Source organism: Scleropages formosus, chromosome 17 (genome assembly GCF_900964775.1).
Source record: "Scleropages formosus chromosome 17, fSclFor1.1, whole genome shotgun sequence".
Lineage (NCBI taxonomy): Eukaryota > Metazoa > Chordata > Actinopteri > Osteoglossiformes > Osteoglossidae > Scleropages > Scleropages formosus.
In genome coordinates this window covers 7,045,582-7,061,129 of record NC_041822.1, presented here as the reverse complement: position 1 = coordinate 7,061,129, position 15,548 = coordinate 7,045,582, and the positions used below count along the sequence as shown (strand labels likewise).

At 43.5% G+C, this 15,548-nt stretch overlaps 1 protein-coding gene across 1 annotated transcript; it reads left to right on the top strand.

Annotated features, from left to right (window-relative positions):
• Nucleotides 1–8,017: 8,017 nt before the first annotated feature.
• On the top strand, nt 8,018–15,180 carry npffr2a (neuropeptide FF receptor 2a). The gene is made up of 3 exons (XM_018759009.1): nt 8,018–8,348; nt 13,794–13,893; nt 14,337–15,180. The coding sequence occupies exons 1-3, from the start codon at nt 8,018–8,020 to the stop codon at nt 15,178–15,180; spliced, it is 1,275 nt and encodes a 424-aa protein (XP_018614525.1).
• The last annotated feature ends 368 nt before the right edge of the window (nt 15,181–15,548 follow it).

Sequence of the window (15,548 nt, the reverse complement as noted above, 5' to 3'; positions counted from 1 at the left end):
CAACTAAGAACTGGAGATGCGTTTGTGTGAGGAGTCACAAGGAAAGGCGGTTGTCCCTGATGAGATTCTGCAAAGGTATGGGAACTGAGGAGGGTCTTTTAAAGGGTGAGCAGTTAATCAGGTGCTGGAGCAGAGTCAGGTGTTGTCGGTTGAGTTGCGGGTGTGGACATGACAATAACCTTTTGGGTTAGAATTATCTTTGAACATTAGCAACACACATTAGCAGATGCACTAAGGCTTATCATTTTTAACAAAATACAATATGGGTGCAATGAGGTGTTGACACCTTAATATAGAAATTTTCATTCACAGACTACAAGAGACAAAGGGTCTGTAGACTTTTCTTGGTAATCCTGGTTTAGTATCTTATGATAACTTAATTTTGGAAACAATACATAGAAAACATACGGTAGGTTTTATACTGAAAATGGATTTTTTAATAGATAGGGTGGCTATTTTTCTATACATAGCAATTTTATTTGAGCTGTTGTTCTATTAGTCAGTCATAATGATGAGTGAAAAAAACCTACTATTGGGGACACAATAAAAAACCACAGATGCTGTGTGCTTATGATTTTATGCTTACTTTTTAAATGGAGCACCAAAGATGTATTTTTTTTTAAGGTTTGGAGTTCTGGTGTGTGGCATTTTGTAATGGTTCATGACATTTTGCAACATTTTGAAGTTCTGAAAATATCACTTTGGTTCATTGAGCACCTATGGAATGTATTCTCAGCATTACTTTGCAAAGATGTATAGACTATATGAGTAACAAATTTTTAGAAGTTGAGCTACTTCTGTTTTTTCTTCTCTACTTGTACTGAAATCTGATGACTGCGCCCCCTCCATCTCAACTACGGTTCAGTATGGTGTGCCACAGGGCTCTGTGTTGGGGCTATTACTGTTCTCACTCTATATGTTACCATTGGGTGACATTATTCGCAAACACAATGTGAATTTCCATTCGTATGCCGATGACACACAGCTTTATGTATCATTTAAGCCTGATGATCCATCACATGTGGTGTCATTAGCTAATTGTTTTACCAGTATAAAATTATGGATGAGTAAAAATTTTTTATCTCTAGATGCCAGTAAAACAGAGGTACTTGTGGTGGGTGGTGATGCCAAAACTCTCGACATAATCACACCAATCTTTACAACAAATGGTATTAGCTTCAAGCGTATGGATTGTGTCAAGGATTGGGTGTCCTGCTGGATGGAAAGCTGTCATTTGTATCGCATGTAAATGCTTTGATTAAATTGTGCTTCCTTCATTTAAGAAACATAGCTAAATATCAGCGATTCCTGAGACGGGATTCTGAGAAACTGGTTCATGCTTTGTTCAAGCAGGCTGGATCACTGGAATGCTTTATTGTCGGGTTCTCCATACCAGACTGTATCCAGGCTACAGCTGGTACAAAATGCTGCTGTGAGAATTGTCACTAGAACTAGGAAGTTTGACCATATAACACCGGTACTTAAATTGTTGCATTGGTTCCCGGTCGCATTTAGAGTTGATTATAAAATCCTACTTTTGACCTATAAGGCAGTACCTGGCATTGCTCCAGCTTACCTTTGTGAGATCATTGATTCTTATATCCCAGGACGATATCTCCGTTCATTAGATGCAGGTTACCTTAAAGTACCTGTGATCAATAAGACCTCAGTAGGAGGTTGCGCCTTTACTTATAGAGCGCCTAAACTGTGGAATAGTCTACCAGTTACTGTCAGAAATACCCCGTCTGTTTCTGTTTTCAAATCCCGACTAAAGACTTACATGTTCACTCAGGCATTCCACCTCGTAATGTAATTCCACCTGCCTTGGTTGTTTTTCATCACCTTTATAAAAATGCATATTAAATTAACTTAAGTAACAAATTACTAACTCCGTTCTTTCTTCTTGTTGAGCACTACCTCGCTGCATAATACCCGAGGAGGCCAACCAGTGGTGACAGACGAATCCCATGCTGACAGAGGATGATGTCCATCTGCCATGACGAACGAGACTTTCCATGCTGAGCTGGGGATCCAAGATGCCATTTAGCAACATAATCATTATTACTTGTTACACTGTCTTACAATTGTTACTTTCTAGAATGCCCGGGAGGGGTGGGCAACCACTGGCCCATGGACCCCCGGAGGTTTTTTCTCCTTCAACCTTCAGTTGGGAGTTTTTGTTCCTTTCCCCAGTGACCAGTAGGCATACTTATAGCACTATAAAAGTACTTTATTATGGTAGCCATTAGTCAACTGTCTGTTTCACTGCGTGAGAAGAGCGCTCTGTAAAAATAAACGGAATTGAATTGAATTGAATTCTCGGGGTATATATATTCTCCTTTATAGTGCTACTTTCCTGGTGCTATCTGTAGGTCAAAGGAAGAGTCCATTATGGAAATGATGATAAATTATGTATCTGTTTGTATCCGTGTGTATTGTATGTACAGTATCTCTGTACTGCATGTCTAGATGTACAGTAGGGCGGGTGTGTAGGAATACGCGCACTTGTATGTTTTTTAGCTGGGGGTGCGGTGGCGCAGTGGGTTGGACCGGGTCCTGCTCTCCGGTGGGTCTGGGATTCTAGTCCCGCTTGGGGTGCCTTGCGACGGACTGGCGTCCCGTCCTGGGTGTGTCCCCTCCCCCTTCGGCCTTACGCCTTGTGTTGCCGGGTAGGCTCCGGTTCCCCGCGACCCCGTATGGGACAAGCGGTTCTGAAAATGTGTGTGTGTGTGTGTGTTTGTGTGTGTGTGTGTGTGTATATATTATACAAAATAGGTTAAAGAGGCCTCATGTGTATATATATATTTTTTTTTTCATGTAATATATGAAGCCTCTTTCCCTGTGCAGCTGATTTGAACACATTCTCTTGGATCTTTCCTCCATCACTCACTGCCGATGCCGTTGCTCCTCTTGGGGAAAGAAGAATGTGGTTAAGGACCTTCGAATGACACGCCCGCCTCTGTAAATAACGAGCGATCCGCCGTCCGTCCACCCCTCCCCCCAGCCCCATCCATGACGCGCGCACTTCCTCTCAGCACCTCGGAGAGCTCCGCCGCAAAACAGCGCAGCGCAGAGTCGCTCGGGTTCGAGCCGCAAGGGACGTGTTCAGAGCGCGCGGAGGAAAGAGCCTCAACGGAGTCGAGACGCGCCTGAGCTCCTCTTGGAAAGGCGACGAGCCGCTCCATGGCTCCTTCTACCTGGACACAGGTGTAGCACCGAGGCGCGTCTTTGCGCTGAGGCGCGCGCGCGGTAAGCAACTTAATTCGTGTCTTGTTGCGCTGCGGACTCGTTGTGCGGGACTGCGGGACAGCGTGGGATGTGGAGGCATCGGCTCACGTGCGCGTGGCGCGGCTCTTCCGTGTGTCCTGCGCCAGAGCCGAACGTGTCGGGTGTGCGTGCGCTGCAAACCGCGGCATCGTGGCGTGGCGTGGCGTGGCGTGGCGTGGCGAGAGACCTGAGCTTCCCTTGCATTCACGTGAAATATTCCCTCCCTCGTATTGCCGCATCGCCACAAATAATAGCCTGGCTTGAACAAGGAGAGGAATTAATTTTCAACGAGCAATCTGACCTCATTTAGAGGTGCTGTCTGATGGACCGGGCTGAGGATTAGGGTTAGGGTTAGGGTTTAAGTTTAGGGTTTAGGGTTTAGGGTTTAGGTTGGGGTTAGGGTTTAGTGTTTAGGGTTGGGATCTGTGGTTTAGGGTTAGGATTTAGAGTTAGGGTTAAGGTAAGGGTTTAGGGTTAGAGTTTAGGGTTTAGGTTAGGGTTAGGGTCAATGTTAGGGTTTAGGGTGAGGATTACAGTTAGGGTTAGAGCTTAGGGTTAGGGTTAGGATGTAGGGTTAGGGTCATTTCTGCCATGGACACCCTCAGTCTTCTTTGTTTCTGTGCAGTTCAACTCACGTGATATCGGCACAGAGCATTTGTCTAACTGCCGTTTTCATGAGGAATGTTGCTTTGAAGAACAGCAGGCGGGATGTGGCTTTTGACTCAACAGTGTTACAAATAGGAGGAAGGGAAAATTACAGGGATGCTTCTTGGCTTTGACTGCTTTCCAGGTTTTGTCTGTTTTTCAGTTCATCTCCAGCTCACTGTGTAATTTTTAATGTCAGCTTGTTATTTCAGATTCCAGCAGCGAGCAGCTATTTTATTCATTTTTATGCGCTTTCATAGGCGAGAAGGTTGTGGGACTAAAGAGGACCTGCTATGATTCCATTTATGTGCATAAATAGCTGCAATCTGGGAGCATGGGGGATAACACAATTTTTTTCCATGTGTCACTCTTCTCCTTTCACTCTTTCGCAATTTCACTGCCTGTTGCACATTGAACTGATTTACTTCAGATTTCTTTATGAACACAAAACACAAGTCTATGTAATTACAAGAGAAGTGTTTAGAGGCAATACATGTGTTGATGTTTATGTTATGAAATATAGAATTATTTCAACAAAAAGTCATGTTTCCTTATAAAAAATATGCTGACAATATAGCCTGATGAATTGCTTCATGCTTGTCATTATACATGGGGTTACTTTGCTTATTTACTGCTTACACTAATGTATGATTAAAATATTGTTTCTGGATCAATATAATCAACATTTTAAAGTAAAAATTCTCTTTGGAATTAATTAAAAAAAGATTCTGTGCATCCTATTATGGAATTTTTGTTATACGTGCAACCAAAATCTCTACTGTTGTACTTCATAGTTTATTACATTGCACATATTATAATACACATTTTTCTTGTTCCTGTGATGAACATATTATGCAGTGTTAATTTTTGATTCTCTGTCTTGTTTGAGCATTTCTCGTCTGAGAACATAACGCTTTTTGTAGTGTCATTAATTGTTTGATCCAAGCAACAGCAACACATAATTTATATGCAGCTGCTGTGGCCTTTTTGGAAGCAGCCCCAGTTCCTGACTGCTTTGACTTGGGGGGTGAAGTGACACATAATGGGTGGGGGTTATCGTGGTGGAACTCGGGGATCCAGCCGACGGATTCAGACGCGGTAGCATGTTTATCCAGTTGGGGCAGGCAAGAGGATCGTCAGGGATGGGCACAGGTCAGTTGCTCAGCAAACGTCATACGGAGGGGCAGGCAGATGTCAGAACCGGTAAGACAAGAGCAAAGAGTCAAGGGGCCGAACAGAAGGAGAATAAATACACCGGTGAAGAACTTGGGCGAGGTGCTGCGGTTGCTCTCAAAGAGGTTCCGCACTCAGGAGTGTCTGAGCCATCCTTTTACCTGTGCCTCCTTGATCGGCTGCAGGTGCAGGATCGGAGCACGCGGTCGTGGGTGTGTCAGGGATACCAGGCTTTAGTTAGTCAGATTATGAACAGATCTCTTTGGGGGGCGTTGGAAGGCATTGTTCGTACATCAGCATAGTCAAAAAAAAAAAAAACAAAATTATATTTAAGTGCAAACTGTATATCCTTGGGTAGCTACATTGCAACTACATGCTCAGCGGGAAGCAGTGTGGTCTGGGTCGGGGGGACTGTGGTATTCTCAAGATATTCTGCATGCCTGAACCATCCAACACCTTTTCCTTCTCGAAATGCATTTGGAGCGTGAGCCAAAGGGGGTCTGTAGAGGCTGTGCTGAGGAAGAGCTTCGGAGATGTGCTTGCAAACGTTGGAAGGCAGAAGGGAGTTGTACTTTACAAGAGAATTCTCTATATCCTGAACCAGATCCTCCAAAATATATGTTTAACACAGGTGAACATTTTGACTTGTTCATATTGTTTTGTCTATAATTTCAATTTTTAATTTTACAGTATTGTGTGTGTGTTATTGCAATTAACAAGCTAAATTAGATTAATTAAAGTATAATATTTTCAACTGCTTCAGGTATGAAGTCCACATAAACAAAATTTAATTCTTTAATTTAATTCTTGATTTTCTTTTTAGTGCCTGTATTTTTACAAACTGCTAACATGTGAATGTGGAGTTCACTTACATTTGATCTCTCTACTTGCAAAGGTAACACTTGAAGAAACGGACATGCAGAGCAGAAGTACCATTAGTAGTATGACACAGCCTAAAAATTTCTCCTTTGCTTTTCTTGCTTTTCAATTTTTCACTGGCTCTCCAGATGTGATGCCATGTGCTCGTTTTTGGATATGTCAGGAGATTTTTCCTAAGACTGCATTTCACTAGCATCTATCTACTTTTGTTTGCAGAGAAGCATCTCCCTACAGCGAAATAAACAGAACATGTTTAGACACTTGTGGGAAAAATGCACTGGCTTTTCTGTTCACTTGAAAATAAACATAATTAGTGTCATGACGGGGAACGATGTTCAGCAGTAAAAGCAGAGTAGTTAAGGGGTTTTACGGGGGCATTGTGGAATCTGGGAATAGGAGGAATTTGAAATTTTTAACCTTTAAATTTAAAAGTGCGAAACACAGCACTACGGCTCTAGTCCGGTCTCAGCGCACGAGCGAATAGAGAGCGAACAGAGTGAAGGAGAAGACTGCAGACAGAATGCAAATCCACTTGTTTCCGTACTGAACCAATAACACTCCTTGCTGATGCTTAAATACGTATAAACGACAAGGCTTGTTTGCTTGAAATTTTAAAATCAGTGCAGTCAGTTTGCTTTTGTGATTCAGAGCAAAGATGTACTTGATGCCAGGTGTGGACAATCCCTTAGCCCTTAAAGTCGGTTTGTGCGTGGATCTTCAGAAGTGTCGCTACAAGCGTATTCAAATGGACAGAGGCTCGACGAGATTCATTCATCAGAGGCAATTTGGCCAATTTAATGTTGATGCACACCGACTTTCATAAGAATAATGCTTCAGTACTGTTTGTTATACTCTGCTCGGTACGTCTCCTTTTTCTCTCACTCCATGAAAAATACCATTTCAGCTCACTGCTCTAATACTCCATGAGGTGTTAGCTGTGTTCCTGTCATGGATTAATTGCAGTTTCAGCTCGCTGGTCTTGTTTTTCAGACCTGGCATGTTGATAAACATTGACTTCCCATGTTTACAGCATTTCCTTTTTTTTTGCGTCTCGTGATCTAATCCCACAAAAAAACCATTTTATTATATTATTATCTATTGTACTTATAGAGCTGCTCGAAAGTATGTGAACCCCATAGGGATGGTCATTATTCTTATATAGTATATTAGAATAAACTTATAAAATGTAAATCTTAAACGTGTAAAATGAATAAATGACTTATAGATGGTCAGATATTTTCTTCTGACCTTCCTGGTTTAACAAATACAACTTGCACTTCAGGTAGTTCTGCACCTGCACTAATTCCATGTTTCTTACATTTACATTTATTTATTTAGCAGACGCATTTGTGCAAAGCAACTTCCAGTGAACTCTATGTAGTGTAATCAGCCCACACACCTTATTCACCGTAGTGACTTACACTGCTAGATACACTACTTACAATGGGTCACTCATCCATGCATCAGTGGAACACACACACTATCTCTGTCTGTCACTCACACACTATGGGGAACTTGAACAGCATGTCTTTGGACTGTGGGAGGAAACCCACGCAGACACGGGGAGAACGTGCAAACTCCACACAGACTGAGCAGTGATCGAACCCACGTTCTCTCATACCACCCAGGTCCTATGAGACAGGAGTACTACTCACTGTGCCCCCATGCCATCCTGTTTGTGCTACACACATGATTTCCTGTAAAGCAACATTTGGAACAGGTCAGTACACACCTGTTATGTCACATGAGAAAAACTGATTCTCATTAAATAACCATTTTATGCTAAAACTAAGGGACACAAGGGGTTCACACACTTCCATGCAGCGCAGTATAAAGTACATTTATGACAGACAGAAATGATGAACACACTCACTGCCTCCTTAATATTAAACGCTTTGTAGCTGTGACTGCTTTTGTTCCTCTTACTCACACAAAAGCCATATACTTAAAGAGTTTACATTCCTGTTTGGAGAAAATGTATGCAAATATTCATTAATATGTTTATCATTTATATTTGGCTGTAAAAATTTTGTTCCTTTTCTGTAGGTCTAAAATGAGCCAAAGCCTGGAGCCCAACTTCACATCTGAAGACATCCTGAACTGGACTTTTCTGAATACATCTGAGGATTACTACTTTCCACAGCCCAACATTACATATGTTGGATACTATTTGCACCAGCCATCTGTTGCAGCTGTTTTCATTATCTCCTATTTGCTCATTTTTCTCGTGTGCATGGTTGGGAACGGAGTGGTTTGTTTCATTGTGCTGCGAAGCAAGAACATGCGGACAGTTACCAATTTATTCATTTTGAACCTTGCAGTCAGTGACCTTCTTGTCGGAATTTTCTGCATGCCAACAACCCTTCTGGATAACATCATTACTGGTAAGTAATAATCGCTTCCCTATTTAAGTAAAAATGAATCTTACACCACCAGAGTTTTAGCTGACTGGAGTAACTTACTGTACGTAAATGTATGTAATACATTTCAATCACAAGGTGAGGATGAAGAATGTTTAAAAAAATACATTTTCGGTGCTGTAACATTAAAAGCACATAAAATTCTGAGAAGAACTAAATTACTGATTCGGTGTTCTGAAAACCTTAGTATGTACAACTAATAATGTAGCATCCCCCATGGAGCTGCTAGAAACAGGCTCAGGAGTCAGGGTAAAAGGAACGCGCTCTATATTTGCAGGGTACTTGTCTTTTGGCAGCAGTCTTAACAAAGACACTTCAGACAGTACAAGTGATCCTGAAACACTGGAGAATCCCCATGAGTCACTCCCAGCCCCCCCATCGCACCCAAAGGTTATGGGGCCAACCCTAGAATTCCCTACAATTCCCCTCATGACGCACCAAGCATTAACAGAACAACAACCAATCAGAACAACACAGACAACTATGTACAGACATGAACACTAATAACAACTATATGCACGGAGCTATTTCAGCTCCCCTCAGCGCCGTTACAATGACGTCTTTAAAAAGGCTGCTGTCGCACTGCTCCTCTTTCTGCTCACCCTTGACTTTATGCAGTAGGTCTACCAGGTGGCCTGCTTATTTCTATTAAATGCTCACACTTTTCTGAAATCTCAGTATAACTTTTTTCACTCTGATTTCTCCTTTTCCTCTGCTGTGTCACACCTAGATGAACTTTTTCTTCAGTGTTCAATCTGTTCTCTTTCAGTCGGTACAGCCGGCTCCTTAGTCGTCTTTCAAAGCCTAGAAAAACATCTTATAAAAAACCTTTCTTCTATATTTTGGTCCGACTTTGAAGACTGAATTTCTGCTTGGCCTCCAGGCTGTTGCATGCTCTCTGTTAGCATACACAATTTTTTTTTCCAGTGTGACTGCCATTAATATGTGTTTTACATAATCAGAGGTACTCCTTCTGGACAGACACCTTACCCATCACCTTCATTACTCCGTTATTGCCTGTTGTGAGAGTCCTTTCAATAAAGAAGCAAATCTAATGATTAGTCCTCCTCTAATATGGAACAGAATGGGAGTTACAATTGCATTTTATGTACCCTTGTGTGCCAGATTTGGATATATACTGATTAAAAATGATTATCTGGAACAGAATGAACAGCAAAATTAGCTGAAAATGAAAAAACTAATAAAAAATGTCATAGCTTCCAAATAAAGGTTTCCTTTGTACAGTGAATGCTAATGTCCTAAAATTCTAGCTTATAATATCCAATATAAGTTAGAAGATATATCCAATATCTCACATCCAAGCAAATGTAAAATATGAGGCTTAGTGATTTTGAGCCCTGCACAGGGCAAGCAGTGTCCGTCCTCTGTGTAGAGTGTTTTCTCCTGTGCATCTCAGGTTGTCTTATAAAGAATCTTCTAGAAATTTCTTGACTTTTTAACAGTGTAATGCCATCACCCATCATGGTTATAAGGCCTAATAATACAAGTATGAAGGACGTACTAAAATAAGAAAACAAATGAAAGCTTCATGCATCTTTACTTTATATGACACTTTGAAAAGATAACGCTTCAGGTGGTCTTTACATGGGGGGAGAATCGGGTCAGTACGCGGGCACTAGTGGACTCGAGTGTAACGGGGTGCTTTATGGATATCGGATTCGCAGATGCCCGACAAGTACCCGGGGGGGCGTGTGACATTGCGTTAAGAATCAGTGCCTTGGATGAACAACCTCTAGGGACCGGGGTAGGAGAAGCTCACATGGTCACATTATGCCTGGGAGTAGGGGTTTGTCATCAGGAGGAGCTTGGGTTCTTTTTGATTAAGTCTCCAGACAACCCCATAATCCCAGGTTTCCCCTGGCTGCTATAGCACGACTTGGTGTTTTGCTGGAATAAGGGGGAGCTGATTGCGTGGGGGTCCCAGTGCAGTAAGGTGTGTCTGTCCGTGCCGTGCAGAGCCACCTCAGTGGAGTGCGCTGAGAACCCATAACAGGTAATGGTTCCTGCTGAATATTAGGACCTCGGGGAGGTTTTTAGCAAGGAAAAGGCAGTGGCACTGCCCCTGCACAGACCCTGGGATTGTGCGATCGATCTCCTTCCGGGTACTACACCTCCCTGAGGTCGGGTCTACCTCCTATCACTGCCAGAACAGGAGGCCATGCAGCGGTACAAAACCGAAGCATTAGCAGCAGGCATCATTCATCCCTTGACCTCTCCCGCCTCTCCTGGGTTCTTTTTTATCATCAAGAAAAACGGGGGCCTCCGTTCATGTTTAGAATATCGAGTACTCAATAGTATCACAGTCAAATATCCACGTCCCTTACCCCTAATCACCGCTACGCTCGAGTAAGTACATGGGGCACAGGTGTTTACTAAGTTAGACCTTTCCAGCACATACCACCTGGTTCGGATACGAGAGGGGGATGAGTGGAAGACGGCCTTCAGCGCTACCCTGGGCCATTATGAGCACCTTGCCATTTGGTCTAGACAATGCACCCAATGTGCTCCAGGCTTTTGTGAATCATGTGTTAGAAGACCTGGTAAACAACGGAATCCTGGTGTACCTGAATGACATTCTTAGACCCAACATTGCCCTTTGTCATCAAGGTGAATGCTTCAGTCATGGGGGTAGGTGCTGTGCTGTCCTAACGACAGGGCGACCCACCCAAGTTCCACCCATGCGCTTAATTCTTGCATAAGCTGTCCAAGGCAGAGCAGAATTACGATATAGGGAACCGCGAGCTTTTGGCCATCAGACTGGCCCTAGAAAAGTGGAAGCATTGGATGGAGGGGGCTGCGCACCCTTTCTTGATCATAACCGATCATAAAAACCTGGAGTTACTCTAGAAGGCCAGACGTCTGACCCCTAGTCAAGCCCGCTGGGGCCTTTTCTTTACCAGGTTCCACTTCAAGCAGGTTGTGTCATATAGGCCAGCCAGCAAGAACACCAAGCCCGACGATCTCTCCCGGGTACACGGGGTCTCTCCTGTCTACCCCGGAACTCATCCTGCCCCAGGACTGTATGCTTGCACCTGTGCAGTAGAAATTCACCCAGGACTTGCAGAAGGCGCAAGAGACCGAACATGGACCCCCGAGACACCAACAGGGAAACAATACGTACCCACAAGTGTGTGATCGACACTCCTGAAGTAGGCATACGATTCCCCAGCAGCTGGACATCCCAGTCTCAGTAGAACGCTCTCCCTCCTCCACAAACAATTCTGGTGGCCCTCTATCTGAGAAGACGTTTTGCGTTATATTAGTGTGTGTGTCACCTACACCCAAACAAAGACCCCGACTCAGAAGCCAGCGTGGCTTCTCTAACCCCTACCAATTCTGGCCCGTCCCTGGTCCCATGTGGCCCTTGACTCCCTCGTGGATCTTCCCCCATCGGAAGGTAAGACTACAGTGTTCACAGTGATCGACCGGTTTTCCAAAGCATGCCTTCTTGTCCCTCTCCCTAAGCTCCCCACAGCCCTGGAGACTGCGGAACTGTTCTTCAATCATGTGTTTCGTTGCTATGGCCTTCCAGAGGACATTGTGTTGGACCAGGGGTCCCAGTTCACATCCCAGGTTTGGAAGACCTTCTGACACAAGCTCGGGGTCTCGGTGAGTCTGACATCAATCAGGCTATCACCCTCAGGCCAATGGGCAGGTCAAGCGGCTGCAACAAGACACTGGTCGTTTCTTGCGGTGTTACTGCAGCTCCAAATAACATCAGTGGGCTTGATACTTACCTTAGCCGAATACACCCGCAACACACTGACCCACACAACCACAAGACTCTCACCATTTCAGTGTGTGCGTGGTTATCAACCCCCTTTGTTCCCTTGGCACCCCAGCTCAAGCAATCGGCTGTAGATGCCTGGTATAATGACAATGCGGAGGCCTGGCAAGCTGTCCAGGACCACCTCCAATGCTGTACCCGTAGGTACCAACAACAAGTGGACTGCCACCGGCATCCGCTCTCCTTTTTGCCTGGTCAGCGAATGTGGCTGTCCATGAAGGATCTCTGGTTGAAGTTGCCAGCCAAGAAACTCAGCCCCCCGGTATATTGACCCATTCAAGGTGCACTGTCATGTTACCCCAGTCACCTAATGGCTCCAGTTGCCTCCACGGTTGTGGATGAATTCCAACCTTTCACGTGTCTCTCTTGAAACCGAGTGCTGTGTCCCTTCACCAACCACCATGGCTGCGGCACCATCCCCGCTGATGCAAGTCGACAGAGGTCCAGCTTATGCCATCCGGGAACTCCTGGACTCTTGCCACAGGCAGGGGAGTTGTAGTACCTCGTAGACTTGGAGGGATACAGTCCATAGGAGCAGTGCGGAGTGCCGGCGTGGAATGCATTGGATTCTGTCCTTGTTCCTGATTTTCCCAGGGACCACCCAGACCGGCTGTTGCCCAAACCACGGGGTCACCTCACCCAGGTGACGTAGAGCGGCCGGTGTCGCTCATACTGTAGGGGATGCTGTCACGCCCACGGCCTCACAATGACCTGACACACCTGTGGTTGATCAGGGAGATGGAGCATAAAAGGACAATGCCGGACCGCCCAGATCACAGAACCTCTTTGAGCCATGCACTCACCTACGCCTGTGTTCTCCTGTGCTATCGCATGTGCTTCTGTTCTCTGACCCTATATCCCTGTTCCGGCGATTTCCTGGTGTTCTGATCTCTCGTTTCATTTCTTGGATTATGGTTTTGGATTCTCTCTTTACTTCAAACGTTTGCTCATCGGTGACCCCTGCCTGTTGTTGACGATTCTCTCTGCCTGTCTGACAGCAAAATAAAACGATTCAACCACACTTGTGTCTGACGCCTCTTTGCAACCATGACAGTGGGATACATCCAGAACAATATCCCAGTACACTTATACACATATTTACTCACATGGACACATTGCAGGCAATTCAAAGTCACCAGATGCGATGGAACATATCTTTGGACAGTAGGAGGATTAAACGTTTATTCTACAAGGATTTATTTTTACGAGAATTTACTTTATAAGCAGGTTTTTAGGAATTAATTGTACTCTTTAGAGGGAAATGTAACCATAGTTGTAATTAGTAGCATGTGGGTCATCTAAGGTCCAGTAAAGAAGGTGCTAATTTTTGGCCAATTTATTTTTCTGTCCCGTTAGTTATTCTCAATTGAAATAAAACTAGAAAGACAACTGTATTGCATATGGTTGTATTCAATTGGTTTAATAAGCTTATTTTTTTAGGGAGATAATAAACACAAAACTTGAAAGTTTATTTATTGTGTAAATAAGGAAAATAGAAGTAATTCCTGTCTGCTCCAGGTAAACAGAATGTGAGGACCAGTGTGTGTTTCAGACTTTTTCATGTAGCAATACAGAAAAAACTTTGTGGTCTTTCCCAACAGGATGGCCTTTTGGAAGTTTGGTGTGCAAAATGAGCGGAATGGTCCAAGGCATATCTGTGTCAGCATCAGTCTTTACCCTCGTGGCAATTGCTGTTGACAGGTAAAAATATCAGACTGATGGAGCTAATGTTTTTTTCCTGGTTCACTTAAGATTACTGGGAAAATAGAAGTAATAGATTTTTTTTTTCCCATTTCACAACAAAACAAAATAATGTGGACTAAAAAGGATTTTTAAATAAAATTCATTCAAGTGTGTGACAGGCAGGTCTGGATGACAAGTTACACAAGAACCATGACTGCCATGTACCTATTTTACTTTTGGTGAGTTTTGTTTTTCAAATATACTGAAGCATACAAAGCACTGACAATTAAAAATGACGAGGTAATGGCAAAAATTAGCTGCAGATTGGCAGCAATACAGTAACACTGTAGTACAGTAAAAGAAACAAGGGACAACAAACATAGTAATAAAAAACTGTGCATGTGAAGGAGTCATAAGAAGTTCTCAGAAAATCATTAAAAATATTTTTCTTTTATTTGCAGGTTCAGATGCATTGTTTACCCCTTTAAGCAAAAGTTGACGATATCAACATCAACATTAATAATTGTTGTAATCTGGGTTTTGGCAATTGCCATCATGTGCCCATCAGGAGTTATGCTGCAAGTCACCCAAGAGCACACAATCCGAATCTTTACTGGAGATGGCAGCAAAACGAATCCCTTTTACTGGTGCAGGGAGAACTGGCCAAATCAAGAGATGCGGAAAATTTACACAACTGTTCTGTTTGCCAACATCTACCTTGCTCCGCTTTCCTTGATTGTGATTATGTATGCTCGTATTGGCATCACTCTTTTCAAAACAACAGTTCCTACTACAGTGGGTAAACCCGGACAGGAGAACCGTCACGCAGTGTCGAAAAAGAAACAGAGGGTCATCAAGATGTTACTCATTGTCGCCTTACTCTTCATTTTGTCCTGGTTGCCTCTGTGGACTCTCATGATGCTCAGTGACTATGCTAGCCTCACCGAATACCAGTACAGGCTGATAAACATATACATTTATCCTTTTGCGCACTGGCTGGCCTTCTTCAACAGCAGCGTCAACCCCATCATCTATGGCTTCTTCAACGAAAACTTCAGAAGAGGATTTGAGGCGGCGTTCAAGTTGCAGCTGTGCGCAGCGGACATGGAGCGGAGGAAGACATACTCACACAGGGTTCAAGGGAATGCTGTACTACCGACCAACGTGCAGCTCTCAGCAGATCAAGTGTCATTCAACGGTCACGAGAACAACAGTTTCAAGAGGAACAACAATGTGAAAGAACCAGACTTGGTCATGGAAGACTTAGAAAAGGTATCAACACTAAGCAGCGTGAAAAGGATTTAACCTTCAAGGTGACTAATTAATGGGTTCACATATGTTTTATTACATATCTCTACTTGATGGGCATGTATTTTGTGTTTTTGCAAGGCTCCAAGTTAGCCCAACATGATGTGAGGAAAAAAAATTATGACATTAATTGGCCTCTCGATAACATGTCATTGTGACAGTTTCATTAAAAAAATGTGGAATGAATTCATTAATTCAGTGAAATTTAGGACTCAGATATTTTATTCAATTGAGAATGGTTTGACAGAATCCAAATATCATTTCATGAGAAAGTCAAGCACAGCAGCCGATGAGCTGAAAAGGCAGAGGGTGTTACCACTCAGTGTATGATTAAAAACAAGTAAGAAAGGGCTGCTAGATGTGAG